Genomic DNA, 19,742 nt, shown 5'->3' with positions numbered 1-19,742 from the left:
GTTTATCCGACTGGATAAAAAATAATAATTGTCCCCCCCCCACTTCTAAAACCAAAGTTGCGCCCCTGATTAGATTTAATATAACATGTCTGGAGCCAAGGCCATTATTATTCAGAGCAGATGTGAAATTGGAGGAAAACCTCCAGACAGAATCATGGGATGAAATTAATTTAATAAAGTGTAGAATCATACATTGCATCAGCCGAGGTCATGGCTTTCTTACATTTATTAAAATATGCAGATCCTGAGTCTAAATAGACGCAAACTAAGCATTCTGAAATCTGTAAATGTGTTGTTTATAGTCAAATAATCTTTCTTATTGCACTTATATCTTGTTGCAATATTTTCTTGTTGCAATATATACCAAAATTATAATGTTTTAGGTGTTTTTTCCCTTAAAATAATAGCTTTATCATACTGAATATGTGAGAGAAGCTTTCTCCCCATGCTGTGCTGTAGGGCTATACTCCTGTGTTGTAGGGCTTCTATACTCCTGGGTGAAATGTCCTTTGACCACAGATAACATGTGTTTTTATATTGTGGTCAGCTCTACACCAGTAATGTCAGCAAAAAGACTTCTGCAGCTGTCTTATAAAATCTTGAACACACTCTGATGGACAGAGCTATGGAGGTTCACAAAATGTTGGAGCTCCTTTTCTTCTTAAGCTTGAGAAAAGCGTCCCATCCCTGTTTAGATCCTCCAGCTTTAGTACGAGTTTCCCACAGTGCACTCCACACCCCCAGGCTCTCACGTTGCACACACACTCAGTCTTGAGTCTGCATGGCCCTCCTCTGTGACGCAAGGGCAATGGACTTCCTGCGTAAAGCAGAGGCGGCGACTTCAGTGATGCCATGTTAACTGTCCGTCTCGGCCGAGTCCTCGCTGTTCTGAGACTTGCTGGAGTCCTGGAAGTCTGGTTTCTGTCTCAGTGTTCTGTTCTGCTCCTCCTTCAGCTCCAGGTAGGACCGAGAGAATGTGTGGAAGATGGAGGTGACGGGGAACGCCATGAGGAGTATCCCACTGAGGATGCTGCTGAGCGCCACCACCTGACCCGGGATGCTACGCGGCACCATGTCCCCGTACCCCACCGTTGTCATGGAGATCACCGCCCACCAGTAGGTGCCAGGGATGCTGGTGAAGTCGTACTTGGCGCCCATCTCGCTCTCCGCCAGGAACACCAGCGGGGAGAACAGTGCCATGGCAACACACAGGAACAGGAGGAGCAGGCCGAACTCGCGGGTGCAGCGTCGGATCGTCAGGCCTAAGGTCTGCAGCCCCAGGGAGTGGCGCGCCAGACGCATCACGTAGAAGATCCTCAAGGCCCGGAGTACCCGCAGCACCAGGCCCACCTTCTCCAGGTAGTTGTTCCCGCCGCTGGGCTTCTCCCCTCCCTCAGACAGAGAGTCTACGATCACAGTGATGTAGTAGGGGAGGATGGCCACCACGTCGATGATGTTGAGAGGCGTCTTCAGGAACACACACTTACTCGGCGTCTGGATGAAGCGCAGCAAGAACTCCAGAGAGAACCAGGCCACACACACCGTCTCCAGGACAAAGATATTGTAGCACCTCTGAGAACACTCACCCTGGAAGACAGAGGAAACAGTGTGAAGAAAAACTCACAGTAGAAGAGTGAACACACAGTGTTAAGGGTTAACAGTGTTAAGGCGAGCAACAATTATAATGCAAGACATTGGTAGGAAATGACAATACATTCACTATTATAAAACATTCTGGATAACTGTTTCCTAATCACACAAGTTGTCAGTTGTTCCTATCCGGCTTGAAGGACCAGTTCAACAGCCACCAGTGGCGTCAGACTCCTCTACACCAGCAGGGGGCTCCAGGGGGGGGTGAGGGGGTAGAGATTTGGGGAGGAGAGGGAGGGTCCTAGAGCAATGTTTCGAAGGAGAGCTGGAGAAGCACATAAACCATCTGAACATCCCTGTTAGTTGATTGGGATCATAAGGAAAAGAGATGAGTAACTTTTATCAAACAGCTTGAGGGATGTTTTTTTCTTCCTGTGTATTATAAAATAGACAGGCAGTCTGTCAGCAGTACTTTACATGATTTATAAAACTGAGGAGAGGCTTTGATGATTCCTTCCTTTAATTGGCAAGGCTAAGATGGGCTGTACAGTACAATGCATTTATATTATTATAGGCTCTGTTTGTAGACTGTCAATTCCTTTAGACAAATCACCCTGGTAGCAATATCTGGTCATACATTCAGAATCTTTGTACCCAAAAAATAAATTACTGGTGTCCATCCACAATAAATAAAGTCATACAAGTGTGCCATGAGACAGATCCATAGAACTCATGCAGCCACAATGTCAACAGCAACGTGAAGCTGAGGAGAAACCATTGATTCCTTCCCTTTCCTCCCTCTCTCTCCAATCTGACTGTTATTAATGCAACTTCATTAAAGGAAATTAATTTCCTTCCTGGGATCAGCGGGGACTAAGCTAAAGCCAACCTCGACTACATTATAAATATATTATAAATACTTTAATTTACTTCTGGCATGATGAAATATCCTTACTTCCTGTAGTGTAATCAATTTTCTGTCTGCTCTAAATGGGCCCATAAATATTATATAACTGTATTTACATGTGATTATGAAAACAGACCCAGAAGGAGAATGAGGAGCAAGGGGGAATGTGTAAAGGTTTATACTGTACAAACATCTATAATTTATTTGTATGAAAGAAAGAAGCCAAGCTGTCGGTCTCCTTTTATTGCACTCTCGCTCTGGGGAACCTAGCTACGCTTCATCAACATGTTTAGGAAGAAGTAAGCATGAAATAATGTCTTAATTACTTTTGCCAACTTTTTAGTAACTTTCCTCCAGTTAGGACTTCCTTCCGTTCCATCATAGTCTCCTCAATAGCTCCTTAAATGTTATTAGGGAACACGTGTTTTTGACCAGCGGTTGAGCTCTAACCTGTTAGAGAATCATCACTTGTGAATAAGATGCTCGAGGTGCTTAAAAAAAACAACCAAGAGAATATGCATCTTAAAAACCACTCCAGTGTATCCTTGGAGACATGCAAAGTAGTGGAGTGAGGGAGTGTAAGAACCGGGCTGGGTGACTTTTAGCCTCTCATTATTCTAGTAAATATACTTTAATCAAAGCAAAGCTGTATTTGAAAGGCAAAAGGCAGCACAGAAATCAGCATTCAAAAATATAAACCAGAGGAACATAAACCTTTCTTCCACGTTTACTAATCCAAACAACATGCACCTGCTTCACTATGCTTCCTTATTCACAGAGCACAACAATAAACCCACTGGGCCCAGACGTCATTTCAACATGTAGTTTTGATTTACAATTGGTTGAGTTACCAACTAACGTGAATTCAACGTGAAATCAACAAAAGATGTCACCATGTCATCAATTTTCAATTCAGGCTGTAACACAACAAAATGTGGAGTACTGTAAGTCAAGTGGTATGACAACTTTCTGAAGGCACTGTACATGGCTACAGTGGATCAAATGAACACACACACAATAATCAGATTCAGCAAACACGCTACTCACCACATCAGAGCTCCAGACAGGTGTGTAGCAGCCATGTCGCGCGTTGACTAAACAACACGGCCAATCACCACAGGAGGACGCGGACGACCTTTGGTCCCCAAGGTGTGTGTAAGTGGGCATGATTTCAAAAACAGGCTAAGCGTAATGCTGAGCTGGCTGCTATTATAAACACACACACAGTTTTTAAATGGCTTTAGTCAATTTGTTTACCTCAGCCCTTATAACACTCATCTCATTCACCTCACTGGGCGGGGCAGGGCTGGGCTGGGCTGGGAGAGGAGTGTGTGAACATAGGAGCTACAGAACATGGCCATATTACATTTCAAGAGTTCCCCATACGAGAACACCCATTTCTTTGGTCTAGATTCTCCAATTGGTGTTAAATATTAGTTACCACAATAACAACACACCACGACTTGTCAGCAGTGTAGAATGTGGTAGATGATCATCTGTTAGTTGTTTCATCGAATTGCTGTTAGAGCTATGGTACATTCTCTGTGTGAAGGAGTAGCCTTCCCTGTCATTTCTATAAATGTATTTATTGTGTGTTTATATAGCTAGGATCCTAAAATGTCAATTCATTATCACATGTAAATCCAGTTAATTGATCTTTTCCAATCAGCTCAACCTTTTCCTGTTTGTTTCAATGTTAGATTGAGTGGAATCCCACTGAGCACACCACGTCATTTCAACGTGGATAATATTTGGTTGAGACATTGATTAATGATTACAACCTATATTCACCCACTAAAAAAGACAGCCAAAAGTTAGTTGAATTTCCAGTGTGTTATCACTATGCTTTCAACCATCTAAAAGCACAACCAAATTCCAATGGAAAAACTATGTCTTTATTTTCGGTTTAGTTGTCATCCAAATGTCTATCCCTACTCGTTGAACCATTTCAAAATGCACCATAAAGTACATAGTGCAAGTGATCAATGTCATTCAAGATTTTCTGCAGATTATAACAGCACTTGTGAAGATCTCCACAGACCTGCGATGACCTATGCATGCTATCCTGAACATGCACGCTTTATATGATTACATAAGTAGAAATGTATAGTTACAGTAACCTCAATGTGGCCATTTTAAGGTTGAATGTTACATTAGTTTGAAAGATAGGCTATTTACGTATTACAAAAGTAATACTGAATTGTGTTTGGTTGACAATGCAACCAAATATCAACATTTAAAGGAGATGTATCTACTGCTTGGATATTTCCATCTGAGCCACTGGCTTAATCCCATTCTTTAACTTTTATTTTTGTTTGAGATGTGAATTCAACATATCATTTGTTAACTTGACAACAAGTTAATAGGCTATTTATTGTATTTCAAAAGTGATTCATATTTCCATCTCAACCAAAAATTGAAGTTATACATTAGGACTAGATCAAATCAAACTTTAAATGCGCTTTAAATAATGTTTTATTTGATTTAGTCCTCTTCTTTCACTTTTATTTTTGGTTGAGATGGAGACGTGAATCCAACATATCAATTATACATTTTTAGACAAACTGGAATTCAAGCCAGACTAAGTCCGTGGCACAGATGGAACTATACAAGCAGAAGATGAATCTCCTTCAAATGTTGATATTTGGTTGCGTTGACAACCAAACAATTCAACATTGCTAAATATCATACAATTTCAAATCAACCAGAGCTTGAAATCATAGGTCTATTTTATTGTCTATTTAGTTGAATTATGGGTTATATTAAAACAATAGCTGTTGTTATATAGGTCTATATAGCATCATTGATGGTATATGATTGATAAAGTATGGTTACGTTTCATTTGCACTGTTTAACCTACCCTTTGGAATGACTTTGATAGTGAATCTATTTCATTTTTAAATGGAGATCTATTAACAATCATTCTCACAATAGCACATTGGTAATAGTTAGTGACAATATTATAGCTAAGCTGGGCTGGGCTTTGTTAAAACCCTGGATGGGAGACCAAAGGGTAGCCATAGATAGATCAATTCTCCAGTAGGTGGTGCTGTCCAGCCTATTGTTGTTTTTCCTGATAGTGGATATACCTGACATTGGTTTAAAAGGTACAAATTCAACATATTTTTCTACAAGGTTTCTCTGTTGAAATTGAGTTACCATGATTACATAACCATGTGATGGAAATCTCACCCTCAAAACAATAGTTTAGACTTTTTTCAAATCCAACATATTTTCCCCTTAGATTCCACATCACAATACATTGACAAATTACATTGAAACAATGTTGATTCAACAAGTTTTTGCCCAGTGGGATGTCCCTTTAATTGTCAGTTGACTGCTTGCAAGCTTTGCTAATTATCTAATTGCACACCTGTGGCCTCCTCCCTCAAGCGCTGCAGTTTCTTTTAATGGGAAATGGTGTTCAGTGTGAAGGTTACTGCTGGTATGTCATGCAAGTTAATAAAAATAACTTATTTATTATAAAATGATCATCTCCTTCTCATCAATGTGAGAGGGCACTGGCCAGCTATCTCACACTCAGTGAACAGAAGAGCCTGCACCTTGTGATTCTGAAGGCTGCTGTGGTTTAATGTTAAGATGTTAAAGGTGCTACACATAGGATTTTTTTAAATTGTTGCATTGTAATTTCTGAAAATTTCCATAATATACAGTACCAATCAAAAGTTTGGACACACCTACTCAGAGATACTTTTGATGTCTTTATATTATTCTACAATGTAGAAAATAGTACAAATAAAGAAAAACCCTTGAATGAGTAGGTGTGTCCAAACCTTTGACAGTTACTGTATATCTGTTGGTAATGATAGTGTTTCACAGTATTACTTGCCCACCAGTGTTGTGAATGGCTGTGATATTCACCTATTGATTTCTACCGCCGGAGCAGCAACTGTTGTCAAAATGGGAAAGCTGTTCTGATTTTGTGGCTGTATTATCTAGTGGAAATTGCTCTGTCATTTCCTGGTTGCTTAAATTCTACACTGTTTGCTCAATTTCAGACTGTGGGCTGACACACCGGATTTGTAGACTGCATTGTACTCAGCACTCTATTGTCCCTCTAATCAAACACTTCATGAGAGCCCATGAGCTCATGTTGCGCAACGTTTCAATAGGCGTGAGAAAACAGAGGGATGGCCTCTACTAAAAATAGGAGGCTCAGTTTTCTATAGGATAGGCCTACTATATTTGTTTCTCAACTTTCCTAATATTAAGCACATTGCTTATATTTACAACAGGAGTATAGGCTACCTGGCTGGCATGAGAATAAACCATGGGGAAAAGCGTCCTCCATTCACTATTTAAGTGCATAGATGACATATGTTTTCCCCGCTGACCCGGTTTCAATACAGGTGCATGATAATGGTCCATTCTAAATCAAAACAAATTTCACACATTTACTAAATAATATATGTAAAGTCAAGATTAAATCAAGAATAGTCTGATGGCTGACAATATTATCCACTCACTTGTGAATTATATATTATCACGTGAATTATGCCCAGCATAAGAAACAAAGTATTTTTTATGTGACTTTTTCTAATCATAGTCGCACACCTCATGTAGCCTAGCTCATAGGCCTATATGTTTTAATACGGTTTGGTATTACAACTAAAGTGGCCAAATAACTTCTTAAAATTAAGCACATTAACCCACTTTACAAGGGGGGTAGAGCCTAACTGGCATACATACATAAGCAGAGTGTGAGTTTCAAGTTTGGGGAAGATAATTGTCACCATAAAAAAGCACCTTCATAATAAAAGCATTACATGCATAATTGCATTTGCGGTTACTTTTGATAATGGTGTTTTACGCTAATGGAACATTTGTGCTTATAGCCTACTACCATCGCTTATAATGTGAAGAAATAGCTTAATAGTTCATCAACATTTTAAGCTAAACGTTCTAATCTGTTGCATCAGCCACATTGCGTAAAAAAGTTTTTGGGATGCTAGTGGTTGTATTAATGTGGGTGCATTACGGACACACAAATGGGATGTGCCGTGAAATTCTAGGCATTATCAAGTGCTTGTCAAATTGTGAATGAGTGACTGATGTAGTGTGTACAGCCTGCGCAAAAAAACCAAAGCAGAGCTCATGCCTTTCAAGCCACTATTTTCAAATCATCATTAGAGTCACATCATGCAGCTGTACAACGTATTAAAAATCAAAACATATAGCCCAATGTTTGTAGAACAAATAAAGTAAAATTAATAACTCTATATTAAGCATATAGGATTACCTATTTCTTTGTTAACAGCTCAACACAGAATAGCTGCATGTTCACACTCCCTCAAATCATTTGGAGAAAATATCCTTTCTATTTTATTCAGCTTTGTTCAATTGTATTCTTCATTACTATCAAATAACATAAAATAATGTCACGGAATTCTAAGCAAATCTTGTCTGCTAAATGACCTAGTGTCGCCCGCAGCCATTTGGCACAGCCAGATCAGGACCTAACATAGGGACAACTCAGAGTATGCTATTCTGTTCTTCTGAAATAGACTACATGTCATGCTTCTTTAGACCTGTCTAATATAAATAATGGATTTATTGGGAAGGTGTAGGCTATATTACATGGATTTATTATAGATATAGATGTTCCAAAGGTCTGCATCAGTGGCTTGTAATCCATGTGTGGAAGCCAGGAGATGCAAAATGTGTTGATGTTAATTAACGGTCAATTACTGTGAGAGTTATTTGCTTGACAATTACCGTCTGACAAAGCTTCATGACCACCACAGCCCTAACCAACACACATCTATTTTTGTAACTACCTGGACCTACCATTCGGTTTCGAAGTATTGAAAGTATTTGAATGAAAAGTTTGAATGAAAAGGTGACTAAGAAGTGCTCATCATTTCAAATAGGCTACATGAATGTACTAAACAGCATATAAACATTAAATAAGTCAATAGCCAGACAGGTAGCCTAATTAAATAGGCTATACTATTTAAATTATTTCAAGGTTTTAGTCTACAAAGAAATATATTTTGAAGCATTTGTGAGTGTGACACACTAGGCTAGCAGAGATATTAAGCACTCAGCATTTAAACAACATTTCATTGTATTAAATCATTATAGTCTATAAATTGTGCATATAGGCTGTGACTTGCTTACAATTAAATACAAATTAAACAAAAAATGCCTTATTAGGCTCAGTCTACAGTGTCTTTGAATTAATTTTTAGAAACACGAGTTTGACCAGAGTCTGTGGCTTCAGGCTCATGCGATGGTGCCTGGAGAGCAGGCCAGCAGTGGAGAATATTCTCTCCACACTTGCAGAGCCACTGGGATGCTAAACACCCTTCGGACTACTCTTGCCAGGCTGGGCAGGATGCGTAGTTTTTTTTCTTCTGTAGGTAAGCCCAAAAGATTTTAGGTAAAATAACCCGATCAAAATGGAAAGCTCCTTGAAAGAGGTAACATGCCAGGACTATTGGGCCAAAATCTATGATGGCCTATTGTATAAGAGGTCAGATTTTTTTTCATAAATACTTTGCTACAATGACACATTTAGCTAGCTACCCACCTCATTCCTTTCTGTTAGCATGTGCATGTAGTAAGTACACTATCCTGCCTTTGGGATATGTGTCTTTTCAGATTCCACAATGATTCTTTAGTTGTGGACACTACATCACCACACTTTGTCTCTTGCTCTTGGTCCTCCTCATATTGGTAAGTCACCTTGATCTGTCACCTGTGTGTTTTATTCGTTTCTTTATGAAAATATTTAGGATACTTGATGACAGTAGCGAAAGCAAGGGGCTATAGCAGCACACAAGTAGACTACAAATGCATGTCCTGAGCTCGTGAAGTGAGCGCTACTGGAGTGAAATTGAAGCGGACTAGAAGGCCAACGCTCCAAATTTTGGGAAACTCGCTCCACACTCCAGTCAAATTGGGCACGCTCCAGCTCCACTCCGTTCACATACTCTGACACCTGGAAGCATTTTTCCACAGCTGGCCATGCTTTCCACCTGGCTACCTCTACCCTGGCCAACATCTCAGCACCCCTTGCTGCCAATGACTGGAACGAATTGTAGAAATCTCTGAAGCTGGAGTCTTATATCTCCCTCTCTAATTTTAAGCATCAGCTGTCTTAGCAGCTTACTGTACCTGTACTGTACCTGTATATAGGCAATCTGTAAATAGCACACCCGACTACCTCATCCCCATATTTTTACTTACCCTCTTGCTCTTTTGCACCCCAGTATCTCTACTTCCACATCAGCATCTGCACATCACTCCAGTATTAATGCTAAATTGTAATTATTTTCGCCTCTAGAGCCTATTTATTACCTACCTCCCTACTCTTCTACATTTGCACACACTGTACATAGATTTTTCTATTTTTCTTTTATTTTGTGTTATTGACTGTACAGTCGTGGCCAAAAGTTTTGAGAATGACACAAATATTAATTTTCACAAAGTTTGCTGCTTCAGTGTCTTTAGATATTTTTGTCATATGTTACTATGGAATACTGAAGTATAATTACAAGCATTTCATAAGTGTCCAAGGCTTTTATTGACAATTACATGAAGTTGATGCAAAGAGTCAATATTTGCAGTGTTGACCCTTCTTTTTCAAGACCTCTGCAATCCGCCCTGGCATGCTGTCAATTAACTTCTGGGCCACATCCTGACTGATCACAGCCCATTCTTGCATAATCAATGCTTGGAGTTTGTCAGAATTTGTGGGGTTTTGTTTGTCCACCTGCCTCTTGAGGATTGACCACAAGTTCTCAATGTGATTAAGGCCTGGGGAGTTTCCTGGCCATGGACCAAAAATATCGCCACTAAGTTATCACTTTGCCTTATAGCAAGGTGCTCCATCATGCTGGAAAAGGCATTGTTTGTCACCAAACTGTTCCTGGATGGTTGGGAGAAGTTGCTCTCGGAGGATGTGTTGGTACCATTCTTTATTCATGGCTGTGTCCTTAGGCAAAATTGTGAGTGTGCCTACTCCCTTGGCTGAGAAGCACACATGAATGGTCTCAGGATGCTTTACTGTTGGCATGACACAGGACTGATGGTAACGCTCACGTTGTCTTCTCAATTGAACCGCTCTCTTTGAAGTTCTTGATGATCCGATAAATGGTTGATTTCGGTGCAATCTTACTGGCAGCAATATCCTTGCCTGTGAAGCCCTTTTTGTGCAAAGCAATGATGACGGCACGTGTTTCCTTGCAGGTAACCATGATTGACAGAGGAAGCTTTTGAAGCTTCCAGTCTGTTATTCAAACTCAATCAGCATGACAGTGATCTCCAGCCTTGTCCTCGTCAACACTCACACCTGGGTTAATGAGAGAATCACTGACATGATGTCAGCTGGTCTTTTGTTGCAGGGCTGAAATGCAGTGGAAATGTTTTGGGGGATTGAGTTAATTTGCATGGCAAAGAGTGACTTTGCAATTAATTGCAATTCATCTGATCACTCTTCATAACATTCTGGAGTATATGCAAATTGCCATCATACAAACTGAGGCAGCAGACTTTGTGAAAATTAATATTTGTGTCATTCTCAAAACGTTTTGCCACGACTGTACATTTGTTTAGGTGTAACCCTGTGTTGTTATTTTTGTCGCACTGCTTTGCTTTATCTTGGCCAGGTCACAGTTGTAAATGAGAACTTGTTCTCAACTGGCCTACCTGGTTAAATAAAGCTGCCTAAGGAGGCACTCAACTCACAGAGATGCTGTTCGAGACAGCAGGAGATCCAGAGGATCAAGGTGCTGCCCGCCAGCCATGCTGTGTGTGTACGTGTGAGAGAAAGTGCTTGAGGTTAGATGGCCTCAGGATCCTGGTGTATGATCAGAGCAGAGTGATAGTAGCTGTCTCATTCCTCTCCAAAGGGTGTGTGTGTGCGTGCCTGTTTCTGTGGAAGCCTTGTCTTGGATGATTTTGTTATTGGCAAAGTGTTCCCCATATGATGACTAACACACTAATCCAATACAATGACTGAGGAACAGACTTTCTCCACAGTAGAACATTTCTTTAGACTTTCGAAGTCATTGATATTTTTCATTAATCTCCCACATTAAATCATCTATTTCCGTGGCTTCTTTTCCAGTTATTTAAAAAATGTATTATGTTTCTTAAATGTATTTGTTTCTCACTAGACTGAAATAACTCACTGGAATAATTCCCATAATTCACGCTGGCAATCAATTACATTGCAGCAGACGTACGCTGGCCTCAACCCAGGCGGTCTTGTTGCCTGTCAAGAGAGATTCTTGGGGACATTCAATGCTGCAGAATTATTTTGGTATCTGTGCCTCGACACAATCCTGTCTCGGAGCTCTACGTACAATTCCGTCGACCTCATGGCTTGGTTTTGGCTCTGACATGCACTGTCAACTGTGGAACCTTATCTAGACAGGTGTGTGCCTTTCCAAATCATGTCCAACCAATTGAATTTACCACAGGTGGACTCCAAGTTGTAGAAACATCTCCAAGGCTGATCAATGGAAAAAGGATGCAGCTGAACTCAATTGAGTCTCATAGCAAAGGGTCTGAATACTTACGTAAATAATGTATTTCTGTTTTTATTTGTTTTTTTATAAACAGTCATTATTGATCATATTGTGTGTAGATTGATGAGGACCATTTTTTATTTAATACATTTTAGAATAAGGCTGTAACGTAACATAATGTGGAAAGTCAAGGGGTCTGAATACTTTCCAAATGCACTGTATTTATCAGAGAGAAGAAAACGGATAAAACAAGTCCTACATTTCCACAGACGTTTACAGGGGGAGAAATAAGCCATTTTGACATTGAGGTGTGAAAAGACTGAAATTGACACACAAACTTAGAGGACACACTACTTAGAGCAGCGTTTCCCAAACTCGGTCCTGGGACCCCAAGTGGTGCACATTTTGTTTTTTTCCCTAGCACTACACAGATGATTCAAATAATCAAAGCTTGATGATAAGTTGGTTATCTGAATCAGCTGTGTAGTGCTAGGGCAAAAACCAAAACATGCACCCCTTGGGGTTTCATGGACAGAGTTTGGGAAACACTCTACTCTGAGGGGACACACACACACACACACACACACACTTTAATCCTCTATTCATCCAGATAGAGGCAATAAGCACACCCATAAAACTCTTCATGTGTGTACGTGCAGCTGTTATGTGGGCCTGAATCACTGAGCTGTATTAGAACAGACAAGCTAAGTGCTTTCCATCACCACCTTGGTTTTGTCCTCTGATGCTTTTACAAAAACCACAACTTTTTTTTCAGTTTTAATGGATCCACAACTGCACACAGGCAAAGGGATATGAAGGTTAGAGTCTAACTGAGTCTGGAAGACAAGGGTTGTCAGAACATCTCTGAGCAGGTGAGACAAGCCTGCACTCTGGACGGAGGAACAACAAGCTAAATTCATAAACAGAACGTAACATTTAACATGGTTGAGGACGCCAACTCTTACTGTAAGACTACAAATGTATTAGATTATTATCCTGCTGGTCTAGTTGGTTCATGAGTTTAGCCTATAGCTGAAACATATCATGATAAACGGCCTCTGAATCTACACTGAGCAAAAATAAACACATCATGCAACAATTTCAAAATGTTTACTGAGTTACAGTTCATAAGGAAATCAGTGAATTAAAATACATAGATTATGGCCTAATTTATTGATTTCACATGACTGGGAATACAAATATGCATCTGTTGGTCAAAGATACTGTACCTTAAAAAAAGGTAGGGGAGTAGATCAGAAAACCAGTCAGTATCTGGTGTGACCACCATTTGCCTCATGCAGTGTGACACATTTCCTTCGCATAGAGTTCATCAGGCTGTTGATTGTGGCCTGGAATGTTATCCCACTCCTCTTAAATGGCTGTGCGAAATTGCTGGATATTGTCTGGAAATTGAACACGTTGTCGTACACGTCGATCCAGAGAAATGGGCGGCATGTCTGGTGAGTATGCAGGCCATGGAAAATCTGGGATATTTTCAGCTTCCAGGATATGTGTAACAGATCCTTGCGACATGGGGCTGTGCATTATTATGCTGAAACATGAGGTGACGGCGGCGGATGAATGGCACCACAATGGATCTCAGGATCTCGTGACGGTATCTCTGTGCATTCAAATTGCCATCGATAAAATTACATTGTGTTTGTTGTCCGTAGCTTATGCCTGCCCATACCATAACCCCACTGCCACCATAGGGCACTCTATTCACAACGTTGACATCAGCAAATCGCTCACCCACACGATGCCATACATAGTGGTCTGCCATCTGCCCGGTACATTTGAAACCGGGATTCATCTGTGAAGAGCACACCTATCCAGCGTGTCAGTGGCCATTGAAGGTGAGAACAACACCCAACTGAAATCAGGTCAAGACCATGGTGAGGACGACGAGCACGCAGATGAGCTTCCCTGAGACGCTTTATGACAGTTTGTGCAGAAATTCTTCAGTTGTGCAAATCCACAGTTTCATCAGCTATGCGGGTAGCTGGTTTCAGACGATCCCACAGCTGAAGAATCTGTATGTGGAGGTCCTGGGCTGGTGTGCTTACACGTGGTCTGCAGTTGTGAGGCTGGTTGGACGTACTGCCAAATTCTCTAAAAGGACGTTGGAGGTGGCTTATGGTAGAGAAATGAACATTTAATTATCTGGTAACAGCTCTGGTGGACATTCCTGCAGTCAGCATGCCAATTGCACACTCCCTCAAAACTTGAGACATCTGTGGCATCGTGGTGTGTGACAAAATGGCACCTTTTACAGTGGCCTTTTATTGTCCCCAGCACAAGGTGCACTTGTGTAATGAGCATGCTGTTTAATTAGCTTCTTGATATGCCACTCCTGTCAGGTGGATGGATTATCTTCGCAAAGGAGAAATGCTCACTAACAGGGATGTAAACAAATTTGTTCACAAAATGAGAGAAATAAGCTTTTTGTGCGTATGGAACATTTCTGGGATCTTTGATTTCAGCTCATGAAACATGGGAACAACACTTCACATGTTGCGTTTATATTTTTGTTCAGCATACACCTCAATAAAGACAGCGTCCTAGGGATTTCATTAAATGTACATCCATAGTGGGAAGATCTATGCTGATCACCATCAAAGCCTCCTCCTGTTAATGAATATTAGCTAAACTAACGGAGGAGGATGGTGGGCGGACTCCATTCAAACAGCTCAGGTTATTAGCTCTCACTAATGAAGATAGTTGATTTGGATATCTCTGAAGTGTTTAGTCACAATATTGCTCTGCTTAACATTAACACATACAAAAATACAGCCCGTAGCGTAACCTACAACATGGGTCTAGACAACCCTCCTTAACCTTCAAACATGGCCATGAGAATAAACAGAGAACATTCCATAGATACTGCTCCCTATCAACAAGTACAGAGTATTCTTGGCCGTTTGTCAAGTCTCTCTCTCCCTCTCATTGTAACACAGCATTTGTATATATCCTTGCCTGACCTTTGTCTCCCTCAATCACTTACAGTTTTTACTCTTTTAAAGCTCAGCCAGTAACCTCACCTAATAGGAGATGAGTGCTCCAAGAGAAGGTATTGTTTGGGGAGTTAGCTCGCTAACACTAACACTCCTTGTAGCTAGCTCGCTAACCCTCCTTGTAGCTAGCTCGCTAACCCTCCTTGTAGCTAGCTTGTTAACCCTCCTTTCACTCTGATTTCCACTTTGAAGATACAGCACATCCTCAGCCCCCTCAGCCCCTCTCCACCCTCCTCTCACCCCGACGCAGAGGTCTCTTTGGTAGCGGGAGAAGCCTGTGGAGGTTCTCTTTAAATCATTCTAAAGCTTTATTGATGTCATTCAGGAGGTTGACTGTGTTGCCCCACAAAGACACTCCAGCAGTAACACTGAGGTCTCAGAGGCACAACTACTAGACATGAAACACCCAGAAGAAGAAGATAATATAATGACTTATCTCGGTAGTGAAATTGGTGCAGTAACATTAGGTGGCTACTGGCCAAGTGCTAAGCCCTATGGGACCCCTGAGGATCACAAGAGGACAACCTCTGGCCTAATGTACTGATTATTCATCTACAGTGCCTTCAGAAAGTATTCATACCCCTTGACCCCTTGTCGCGGGCCTACACACACACACACACACACACACACACACACACACACACACACACACACACACACACACACACACACACACACACACACACACACACACACACACACACACACACACACACTATCACAATGTCAAAGTGGAATTATGTTTTTAGAAATGTTTACAAAATAAGTAAAAATGAAAAGCTGAAATGTCTTGAGTCAATAAGTATTCAACCCCCTTGCAATGGCAAGCCTAAATAAAGTTCAGGAGTAATAAAGTGCTTAACAAGTCACAGAGTACCACAGTATGTGTCATAATACCCATAAAACTTAGCGGTCAAACAGGGAAATGGTTCTAATTGTTTTTACACCATACATTTTTCCCATAGTGGATTTTAGAAACACTTAAAATAAGCGCTGTGTTTCATGTAAGCTCACCCTTGCCCGTTTTGATAACCATTTAAATCTCTCTCGGACAAGATGATTTTTTAAATCAATATATTTGCCTGTATGTACCTCCCAAAATAAAATGCTAATTAGCTGCTACTGTGGATATCATATACAACTACAAATGCCATGATCTGGACGACACTGCTGAATAGAGGTAAAGTCTGGATTAACTAACTAAATGTAGTAATAAATTGGCTAGATTTACACAATATCTGTTAGTAAAGGTGTTAGCTAAAGATGATGTGCAGAAGCTTTCAAGGATTTGTTGTCTTGCATGATGTCTACTTTGATGCTAATTAGCATTTTCGAATAGAGCCAAATATATTGATAAAAATCATCTTGTTGGAGAGAGATTTACACGGTTATCAAAATGTCACGCAAGGGTAAGCCTACACAAACCACAGCCCTTATTTTAAGTATTTCTAAAATCTCCTATGGGAAAAATTAATGGTGGAAAAACGATTGGAACCATTTCCCTGTTTGACCGCTAGATTTTATGGATATTACGACACGTCCACTGTGGAGCTTTATAAGTTGCATGGACTCACTCTGTGTGCAATAATAGTGTTTAACATGATTTTTTATTGACTACCTCATCTCTGTACCCCACGCATACAATTATCTGTCCCTCGGTCGAGCAGTGGATTTCAAACACAGATTCAACCACAAAGACCAGGGAGGTTTTCCAATGCCTCACAAAGAAGGCCACCTATTGGTAGATTTAAAATAATTTAAGCAGACATTGAATATCCCTTTGAGCATGGTACAGTTACTACTAACACTTCAATATACCCAGTCAATAAAAAGGAAATCACTCAGGGATATCAACCTTGACGCCAATGTTGACTTCAAAACGGTTCGAGTTAATGGCTGTGACAGGAGGATGGATCGACAACATTGTAGTTACTCCACAATACTAAACTAAATGACAGAGTGAAAAGGAGGAGGCCTGTACAGAATAAAAACATTCCAAAACATGCATCCTGTTTGCAATAAGGCACTAAAATAATACTGCAAAAAAATTGGTCTAAGAAATTAACTTCATGTACAAAGCGTTATGTTTGGAGCAAATCCAACACAACACATTATGTTATGGGCGTGCTTGTCATTCGCAAAGACTATGACTTTTTTATGATAAAAATAAACGGAATGGAGCTAAGCACAGGCAAAATCCTAGAGGAAAACCTGGTTCAGTCTGAAGTTGCTTACCAAGATGACATTGAATGTTCCCGAGTGGCCTAGTTACAGTTGACTTAAAATTGGGTTGAAAATCTATAGCAAAACTTGAAAATGGCAGTCTAGCAATGATCAACAACCAACTTCACAGAGCTTAAAGAATTGTTAAAAGAATGTGCAAATATTGTACAATCCAGTTGTGCAAACCTCTTAAAGGCTTACCAAGAAAGTTTCACAGCTGTAATCACTGCCAAAGGTGATTCTAACATGTATTGACTCAGGGGTGTGAATACTTATGCAAATGAGAGATTTCTGTATTTCATTTTCAATACATTTGCTAATATTTCAGGCTGTAACAACAAAATATGGAATAGGTCAAGAGGTATGAATAGTTTCTGAAGGCACTGTATATTATATGTTAATTATTCCTTTATTGCCTGAATAAGAGCAAGACGAGAGTGCCTTAACAGCAGCAGCAGCAGATCTGGCAAATGGAATAATCTGGTATTAATATGATTGGAGTTGTAGCGTGGCAGTTGTCCCTGACAACATCCCTGAGCCATCACATTACCTCTGTGAAGATTAGTTACTATTAGAGGGAAGACTCACTATGTGGAGGTTGTCCCTCAAACATCATCCAACTAAGAGCAGAATGTAGATATGGATGTGCCCAGAGTTTCCAGGTCTGTAACTCGGTTAGGTCAAACTCCTGGCCCTATGTATAACCCACCCGAGTGTGACCCAGAAGTAAAACCCTGTGAGTAGGGAGTAAACAGGAAGTGAACTTACCCTCTCCTCCTCCTCCCTGAGGTCGGGCATGGTGCTGATGCAGAGCGTTACTGCGGTGATGGCCACAAACACCACCGACAAGAAGGCAAAGATCTTTCCAGGTAGTCCAGATTGAGGGTTCTCTACCATGTCGTGCAGCCTGCGCATACACCCCGCCATGCGGCTCTCCTCCTCCTCCCCCCCTCCCTCTCCGGCGTGCCCCTGCCCATCCTCACAGCTCTGAGGGGTCAGGGTTGTGGTGAGCTCTGCCTCCTCCATCCTCAGCTGTTCCTTGAGCTCCTCCTGTCTGATGCGTAGCTTCCTGAGGCAGCACCACTCCAGCCTGGTGTCCTCCACGCCCCAGTAGACCAGCTCCTCCTGGAAGGACAGGGCACACATCTCCCTCAGCAGCCGCAGCCGCCCTGCCGCTAGGAACGTCACAATGGTGCGGAACGCAGATGGGCTGCGGTCAAAGAAGTACTCCTGGCACCCGTCGTCGTAGTCGTCACACACCTCCATGATCTCGTCCAATGAGCTGCAGCCCCTCAGCCGGCCCAGCCGCGTCAGAGGGAACTCCTCCAGAACGGACCAGGGGATACGGTACCTGGTGAGCAGAAAACACACAATGTTACCACTGCACAACGACTTTGCACAATAGTCACTGAAATACTCTTCAAGTTATAATGCTCTTTAGCAGCAGCAAAACCAATGCCTGGATTATATGCCTTTTAAATCTTGCACCCAAAGACTTCTGATTATGGACTATTGATTATCGAGATGAACATAGCAACTCTTGAGTCTGTTGGTATTGTACCTGATCCCGCCCACGTTGATGACGGCTGATAGGTCGTTCTCCTCCTGCCCCTCATTGGGCCTCCGCAGCAGCCGTTGCCGCTTGAAGAACACACCCTTCTTAGTTACCACCTCCTGCTGGTTCTCAATGGGGAAGTGGAAGGGCGTGAACTCTTTCTCCGTGCTGCCCGCTAGGAAGGCCACCTCCTGGTACATCCCTGATTCTCCTCTGGAGGACCTAGAGGGTCCTGGTTGGGAGGCGAGGGGTGGGTTTCACTGGCCGAATGGGTTGGCAGGGACCTCACCCATCCAGGAGCTTGGCTGGGCTCTATGGAAACAAAGCAGATGAAAGAAAGTTTAGACACTGTTAGAAATGACTTCCACATGTTTATTGGGACGAATTACTTCAGAATCTCAGGATGAACCAGATACAAGTCACTCTTCAGGCTCCTTTTTCCCCCTCTTTCTCGTCACACCAACAAGTTTTGCATCAGCAGGAACCCCGATGCAGAAAGAGGAATTTGTTAAGTTGTTGTGGTATTTAATGCATCGCTGAGGCCCTAAATGAGATGCTTCTCTTTAAAGGATTGTTTATCAAGGTTCACTAAATGAAAATAAATACAGAGCAATTAGCTGTGGAATGTCGACAAAGAAAAGAACAAACTGTTTGGATATACTTGGTAAAACTTCCGATGATTAATCTTTCACGGCCATTGACTTTGTTAAAGACAACAGAAAAAGGGCAATTAATTCTGCAGCAATAATGTCTTGTTTTAATCTTCTTATTCCAACATAGATTTTTACATCAGTACAACCACAGCTTCAGCTGATGAAACAAACCCCTAAAATGTGGCACTTTCCAATGGCACCTTCCAGTCTTAAGACTGACAGAATGCAGCTCTGTGGAGCGAGGGTTAAATGATTCATACAAAGCCAAATTAGATCACAGTGAACTACCATCAGCCACAAAAC

General features: G+C 41.3%; 2 protein-coding genes across 2 annotated transcripts in view; one reads left to right on the top strand and one right to left on the bottom strand.

Annotated features, from left to right (window-relative positions):
• LOC120022243 (solute carrier family 66 member 2-like) overlaps positions 1-1,837 on the top strand; it is a 28,560-nt gene extending 26,723 nt beyond the window's left edge. Inside the window, exon 4 of the mRNA XM_038966125.1 lies at positions 955-1,837. Within this exon, the coding sequence (XP_038822053.1) occupies positions 955-964 (10 nt within the window). The 3' untranslated portion in view covers positions 965-1,837. The remainder of the gene's footprint in view (positions 1-954) is intronic.
• LOC120022242 (potassium voltage-gated channel subfamily G member 2-like) lies at positions 392-19,087 on the bottom strand. The gene is made up of 3 exons (XM_038966124.1): positions 18,793-19,087; positions 18,000-18,582; positions 392-1,587 (listed from the first exon to the last, which is right to left on the bottom strand). Exons 1-3 carry the CDS (start codon positions 18,984-18,986, stop codon positions 856-858), a joined length of 1,509 nt encoding a protein of 502 aa, XP_038822052.1. The 5' UTR covers positions 18,987-19,087; the 3' UTR covers positions 392-855.
• Between the last annotated feature and the right edge of the window lie 655 nt (positions 19,088-19,742).

The sequence above is a fragment of the Salvelinus namaycush genome, chromosome 27, assembly GCF_016432855.1.
Source record: "Salvelinus namaycush isolate Seneca chromosome 27, SaNama_1.0, whole genome shotgun sequence".
NCBI classification, from domain to species: domain Eukaryota; kingdom Metazoa; phylum Chordata; class Actinopteri; order Salmoniformes; family Salmonidae; genus Salvelinus; species Salvelinus namaycush.
Note: the sequence above shows the minus strand (reverse complement) of the source record. Positions and strands in the feature narration are given on the sequence as shown.